Source organism: Apaloderma vittatum, unplaced genomic scaffold, assembly GCF_000703405.1.
Source record: "Apaloderma vittatum isolate BGI_N311 unplaced genomic scaffold, ASM70340v1 scaffold28222, whole genome shotgun sequence".
NCBI classification, from domain to species: Eukaryota; Metazoa; Chordata; class Aves; order Trogoniformes; family Trogonidae; genus Apaloderma; species Apaloderma vittatum.
In genome coordinates, this window is record NW_009704548.1 from 28,956 (window position 1) to 36,364 (window position 7,409).

The following is a 7,409-nucleotide window of genomic DNA, read 5'->3' on the forward strand; positions in this document are numbered from 1 at the left end:
TTTGGGAAAGCAGAATCCCACCACCATTTCACCAAGAGGCGAAGCAGCGCAGAGGTACCGTGTTGGCCACCTGCAAGTCCTGAAAGAGCCCGTGGGGTTTGGCGTCACGGCTCCCAGTCGTCGTTTCCTTCCTGTGATCCTGGTGTCACTCTCGCCAACCGCGAGCCGCATGTGCCATCGGAGCACTGGTGTTCTTCCAGGGCTGTTTGGCAGAGCGAGGCGCTGACCCACCCGATCTTCCTCGAACCCAGCACAGAGCAACAACCAGCACACGTGGCTGGTGAAGGCGACGCCAACAAACCCAGCTCCCAAAGAGACACGAGTGCTCTGCAAACCTCAGTCCTCTGAAACGGCAGCCCCTGAGACAATACACAGAGGCAGGTGTGCAATTTCTTGGGTTTTGCTTTTACTTTGTTTTATTCCACCCCTTCCTTTGCCACGACACGCACCCTGTATTAAATATCTTAAATATATTAATTTTTAAAAAGTATTAATAAAAAGCTACTGAAGGACACAGCTGACAGAGTGACCAAGGGAGTAGCCCATTGTAAAACGTGAGAACATTTAAAAAAACTGAAAACATGATGATTAAAAAAACGCAACTGGCTTGTTTTTTTTTGCATATGCGCAGCTGGCTGGAATACCCTGGACTCTGGTACTATTGCAAAAATGGAAGGGGAAGCAGTAGAAAAAATATATTCCATTGTACCAACCTGTATGGGGAAGGGAGTTAAGAGCAAAAATGAGAAGGCTTTAAACATTTTTGGTATTTCAGATGTTCCCTCCCACACCCACCACACCCAATCACTTCTAGTCTTTAAGCAAGCACAGCTGGCTGGAATACCCTGGACTCTGGTACTATTGCAAAAATGGAAGGGGAAGCAGTAGAAAAAATATATTCCATTGTACCAACCTGTATGGGGAAGGGAGTTAAGAGCAAAAATGAGAAGGCTTTAAACATTTTTGGTATTTCAGATGTTCCCTCCCACACCCACCACACCCAATCACTTCTAGTCTTTAAGCAAGTTTTCTGGCTTGGGGTAGCCAAAGAGTATAAAATCTGCTTCATAAAGCTTGTAGAGCTGCTGCCTCCAAGCCAAGGGGATTTTGGCAAACCAGTCATCTTCCCAGCTGCTGGCAGTCCTGTTCCGGTAGCTGGGGGGGAAGCGAAGCAGCCTGTCCACTTTGAGGAGCTGCAACAGATAAGCAGCATCCTCATCCAGCGTCTCCAATTTTCCGATGAAATCGTAGTCTATTTGGCACGGATGGCACAGCCGGTAAACTTGCCTCCAGTGCTCATTGAAAGGGACCATCTTCTCTGTCCTCGGATCCAGTAAGTACTGGATGAAGTCAGAAAAGGAGACTTTAAGGCCTGCCCCAAAGGCCTCTCTAACAGAGGTGGGAAGGTTGGTATGGTTGGAGTAGAGCTTCAGCATGGGGATGGCAAAACGCTGGTAGAACTCCTCATTCTGCAGCTCAAATTTGCTGCGAAAGGCAGAGATGAGGCGGACAAAAGGGTCTCGTACAAAGAGGAACTTGGTGTACTTCTTCAGCTTGATCTTCATGAGGTGCCGGGAGAACTTCCCATAACGGCGCCAGAATTTGTTGAAGGTCAAGTGGGTGCTGGTGTTGTGGACGTGCCCCCGGGGGATATCCAGAGGGTTCTGGTAGGGGACCCCCTGGTCCAGCAAGCTCTCACTTAGCACAATCATCACCCGTTTCCAGTTGGTGCAGGCCACCTTGGGGACGTAACAGTAGATGATGCCGTGGCGGTCATCCACAATCAGGTGGTTGAGCTCGTAGTTCGGGATGTCATCAAAGGAGCGCTCCTTGGTAGGGAAGGTGAAGCTGGAATTGGCACAAAACTCCCGCAATGTTCTCTGCCTTTCTAGCTGAAGCTTCTCTTGGTCCAGGCTGTTTCTGTCATTGTGTGTAGACCAGTCATAGCCCCGCACATTCTCCTCCAAATTGCTCACCACGGGCTTGCTAGAGCCCTGGACAAGTAGCTGCTGTGTCTTTTGGGGGATAGAACTATTTTGTTTTGGGCTTGAACTAAGCAGCTTTGCCAAAAATTCATCCACATCAGGCAAGGCTTCCCAGCCTTCACCTGCTGTGATACCAGGGATGGCTCCTGGGGAATGAGGCCTGGAGAAGGACGTATGCAGGTAGAAGTGAGCCGTTCCCACGTTGTCCCAGTACACGATGATCAGGAGGATCATGAAGATGGAGACCAGCACCACAGAGAGACGGAAGAGACGTGCTTTGGTCATCCTGACACCTAGGTGGCTTTCACCTGGATTTACCTCTGGTTTGCAGAGTGAGGCTTGGGATCCAGCATGGTGCTGCAGACCAGGAGCCTGGAAAGGTTCCAGAAAAAAAAACAAACCAAGTGTTAGTTGAACACTTTATCACCCGGCTAGGAGATAATGAACTTGCACAATCAAGACTCATCGCGGGGCTGACCATCCGTTTCCGCTTGGGCAGAGCTGTGCGAGTCTGAGAAGAGCTGACTGGCCAAAAGGAGGCATAATGTGTTGCAATTTTACCAGTTTCCATAGCAATCACTTTTTTTTTTTTTAAATCAAATCTCAAGCTTCTAGATTTATATGATTTCACGAGAAGCTCTCTTTCCGTTAAAAAAAAGAGAAGGCCTAGAGTTTAGAGAGGGAAGTTTGAGAGTATTAAAAAGTACAACTATACACAGAAAGCACGCAGAGCCAGCTAGCTTTCAGACCTCCCTGATTTTCAAACATATCTAACACAAGAAGAAAGAGGGCTCAAGCCATGATTTTAGCTTGTAGTATTGCACTGTGGTCTCATCTCCCCATGAAGGTGCTCTGTACCACTGTGCTGAAAACAAAGACCCTTCTGGAGTTACAACTAAATAGCTGAAGATGCCGTTGCCTTAACGGCTAAAGCAAGCCCCCACTGAGAGAACGACACCGACCTGAACGCACCATCTCATCTGTGTCAAGGTACCCTGCAGATGTCACCTCCACGACCTTTCTTGGTAGCTACTTCATTTTGTCAACAACAGAGATTATACAGTTTTCCTACAAAAAGCCCCAAAGGGACACGGCCCCGATAAGAGCCACACACCAATAAAAATCTAAAGGAATGATTACTTCTAAGGGAATGACTTCTGAGATTAAGGATGCTGTGGTAAATCTCTGTTCGCAGCCACACTCTTTAGAGTCAGGATTCCTTTTCCTGCTTTAACGTAATTTATATTTCTGTCACACTCATCCCTAACAACTCAAAGACAGGTGAGAAATCAAAGGGCAGCTCAGAAGATCTTTTCTGGACAGTGCAGCAGGTTGTTTTGGTTTTTTTAACTCAGCCAGTCCCATTTTGTCACTGCTGCCTACTTCCCCGCTGACTCCCAGCCCCTTTCCACCAGCAAGTTCCCCAAGGCAGACACGTCTCCCCATGCTGCTGCATGTTTTCTGGTCCAAGGCTCCGGGCAGAGGCAGGCTAGCAAACCAGCCTTGCTCTCTGCCCAAGCGATCAAGGAGCCAGTGCCTACAGTCAGGGAAGAGCAACATAGTAAAGTGAGGAGGAGCTATCTTATATTTTGAGAGAAAAAACAGTGTTTGCTGTTTTACAGTCTCTCTCTGCAAGTTTTAACATCAAAAGACAAGCAAAAAGTAGTCATGCAAACCTCCTCCTCCCCTCCAAGCCGAGTCAAGCCCTCTCTGCCCAAGCGATCAAGGAGCCAGTGCCTACAGTCAGGGAAGAGCAACATAGTAAAGTGAGGAGGAGCTATCTGATATTTTGAGAGAAAAAACAGTGTTTGCTGTTTTACAGTCTCTCTCTGCAAGTTTTAACATCAAAAGACAAGCAAAAAGTAGTCATGCAAACCTCCTCCTCCCCTCCAAGCCGAGTCAAGCCCCTAATTATAAATACAGAACAGCACCTACACATAGAAAGCAAGAGCCACCCTTCCTGCAGACATCTCCATTCTTCAGGACAAACCCTACAAACACCAGCTCTGAAAATAAAACCACTTCAGGGTAAGCTGCCCTGAAAAGCTTTTCAAAACGAAGACTGGGTCTTTCTTCCTCCAGAAACAGAGAGGTTGCTCCCCAGCCAGTTCGCGAGCCACCCTTACACGGCACCAATCCCACTCTGTACAGGGATGTGAAAAACCTGAGAGTCCAGACAGGCAAAAGTGCTGAGCTCTGTCATTCCTGGGGGAAACACACTCAGCATCTTTGAAGCTCACAGCAGCCTTGCATTGAAGCCTTGTCTAGAGAGCGATTTATGTGAATGTGCTTATGGCCTCGGGGATGCCAGATTTTAACATTCAAAGTGCTGGTTTCAAACACCATACCAAAAGCATTAGACCAGATACAGTTACATATCAAAGAACTAGCTCAGCTTGTCCCAAAAAATGCAGAAGCGAAGGTTTAGAGCTCCTCTACCCTAGTGTATTTATTCACACTTTGGAGGTAGGGAGAGCCAGAAATTCAGCATAACTGTAGCTTAACACATGGCTTTGCACTGCAACACCAAACACTGTGTTTCCTGGAGCCAGGCTCCTATTCTGCACGTGAAGAGAAGCTAGAGGAACTGCAGACACAACACTTTGCACTCTGCGGAGCAAGAAGCAGGTATTACTCAGCAGTAATCCTCTATGTTTACCTCATCAAGAATGAGGATGGAACAGATCTAAGAAGAAATGCCCACAGAGATGAGCCTGGAAATAGAGAAGGGGCAAATTACATACTGTCGTCAGCACTTCACGCCAAGCATCTCGGTCCAACAGCAGAAGATAATGGAGTGACTCTGCCAAACCTACTGCTTGGCACACTCCTGGGTTTGCGTTTTGCCTGAATCTGTTCTTGCTTTCGAGCTGGTTAGCTGTTCAGGGCAGGAACTGCTTCCCATTCTGGATGAACAGGGTACCCACTGCACACATAATCCCATGCGCACCGGGGTTCCAACGCTGCTCAAGACCTTTCGGCCGGCTGGAATGCAGCAAGCCTGGAAAGCTGCACAGAGCATTCCCTTCTGCCGTCCCTAAACCCAGCAGCTTCCACAGCTTCAGGCAGCGCAGCACCCTGCCAGCATTTCTTCAAAGCTGTCCCACCCCAGCATGGACGGATCACCCTCTAGGCAGCAGCGACAGAAGCAGAGGAGACGCTGTGTGTGGCACACGCATTCCTCAGGCAAACGCCACCACCATAACGTAGCTTTACCGAGCACACCCCAAGGGCTGCAGCTTGCTTTCCAGGACACAGCATGCAGGCCTGCCAGAGCTTTCGGCTTTTCCAAGACACACAGCAGCAAGCAGCACAGAATCGAAATGACTCCACTTCTATTAACTCTATCAGTGCCAGAGAGGAATCTTGGAAAAAAAAGCAGTAACATGGCTTAATTCCCCCTCACGAGAAAATCGCTGAAGAAAAGAGTTGCTCTACTGACGGCAGCACATCCACTTCCTTAGCACTTCATAAAAGAGACCAGCCTGAACGCACAAATTAGAGGTCTCTGTGCACATCAGAGGGAGCGTGCCTCCATCCTTGCCTTGCCAGAATCAAAAGGAAAAGCCTCCAGGACGAGCCAAGAATTTACATTCAAGTTTAACCCAAAGTCACCAGCCAACAAGAATGTGCACCAGGATCCACACAAAGCTGCTTCTGTGGCAGGACGCTGGCAAACCGGGAAACGGACCAAGTGCTATAATCATCCTATAGAGGCCCCCTGAGCAGCCATCCTGTGCTCATCTCCAACCTGAACCTGGCCTGGATAAGAACCAAGGACTCTTCTCTCCATGCCAGGCCCGAGAAAGACACTGAGGTCCAAGGCCACTGGTCCCATCCTCTCCTATCACAAGCTGCCACATCAGATAATCACCTCTCAAACTCACATTTAAAACCAGTAAGGGGGGAATGTGTCCCCATTGCTCTTATTGCAAAAGCTATTGCAGATGCAACTCCTCAAAGATTTGGAAACTTTACTTGCACTTCACTGTCCGTTTTAACAGTTTATTCTCAGGGTAAACAGCAGCTTAAGTAATACCTGCCTCTTTCTTCCTTTCCTCTTGGCTTTGTGCAAGGACTACCTTCTCTCACAGCCTCTCTCTGCAAAAGAGAGTAACTCCAGCTCACTTACAGGAGCAGTAAGGCATACAGAAAACAAAGGAGCTTACACACGACTGTGTACTCGAGACAGGGGACAACAACTCCCGTCTGTCAACAGCGATGGCTTTGAAGGGACTGTGCCTCCAAAGGCTTGGGTGCAGATTCCATCTCTTCTTGCTTTGTGTTTCCTCAGGCTTGTTCCTCTCCTCCTGCTCCTCACTCCCCACAGGGAAGCACAAGGCACATACCGGGCACTAAGCACCAGCTCACCTCCTCCAGTACCCACTCATCCTAATGTGAGAAGATACGGGACTTCAGGTAGCTTGCTTGGGCCTTCCATTCTGAAGATGGAAAGAGGTAGAATGAGAACTTAAAAAAAATATACAAAACCCTCAAATTCAAACAGATACTATCCTAAGGGGCAGCTGTATTCACCAGCAATTGCTCAATCCATGCAGCTTTCTTCACCCACCTGTAGCCCGTTACATTCAGGGAATCAGCAAGCTCTAGAGAAGTAGAACCAACTTAACCTCCTGCAGGTGTAGGAAGATGAGCTCCCAACAGCCAAAGCAGATGAGGGCTGTACCAATAACCAGAAACAAATTTCATACACTTGGCCATCACTCAATAAATTGCTTCTGCCCAGCTTTCCAAAAATCTAGCACTCTTTGCAGAGCAGGAAACTTTTAACCCATGTAAAGACATCGACATTTAAATTAACATAAATGCACAGCATCAGAAAAGAACCAGGGCTTGCATTGCATGTTTTACCCCAGCTTAGCACTTACATGCTAAAGACCAGCAAAACAATGTCCTCATCTACGCACCTACCTGGGCGCCTTCCCTGCCATTGCTGCCACAAAGCCTGGTTTGTACAGGCTCGGCAGCACCAGTCGCCTCTTTTTTAATATGCCTAACTTGGAAGTTGTCAAGAACGACATTTCTGAGATTTCCAGTGGGAAACTCCCAAGACGCAGCACATCCCGTCTGTTCACTAACTTTGTTGCAAACTTGAAGCACGCCCATCCTTCCTCGCTTTACAAACACTCCAAGAATCTCAGCGAGCCTCGGTGCCTACAGCCTGGCTCGAATAAAAAAAAAGCCAAGCCAAAGCCCAGGACACTTGCTGTATGTCGGTGACGCCCCCTGCCCCTCTCGCCGCTGGCGTTTGCCTCACAAACACCTGATTTCGGCAGAGTTTTCTGTTGCACACGCAGCTCAGCTCCGGGCTGAAGTTTCCTGAGTGAAGTTCCAGCGGGATTCATCCCGTTAAGGGGGCTGACTCTGCAAAGCAGCGTCAAAAACCGGGCTCTACCGTCCAGA

The 7,409-nt window shown here is 48.4% G+C and overlaps 1 protein-coding gene across 1 annotated transcript; it reads right to left on the minus strand.

Moving 5' to 3' along the window:
- Positions 1-389: 389 nt before the first annotated feature.
- Positions 390-2,354, minus strand: CHST12 (carbohydrate (chondroitin 4) sulfotransferase 12). The gene is made up of 2 exons (XM_009865093.1): positions 999-2,354; positions 390-815 (listed from the first exon to the last, which is right to left on the minus strand). The coding sequence occupies exon 1, from the start codon at positions 2,268-2,270 to the stop codon at positions 1,011-1,013; it is 1,260 nt and encodes a 419-aa protein (XP_009863395.1). The 5' UTR covers positions 2,271-2,354; the 3' UTR covers positions 390-815; positions 999-1,010.
- Positions 2,355-7,409: the final 5,055 nt, after the last annotated feature.

Coding starts and splice junctions, on each gene's coding strand:
- CHST12 (XM_009865093.1), bottom strand. CDS start 2,270: ATGACCAAAGCACGTCTCTTCCGTCTCTCTGTGGTGCTGGTCTCCATC.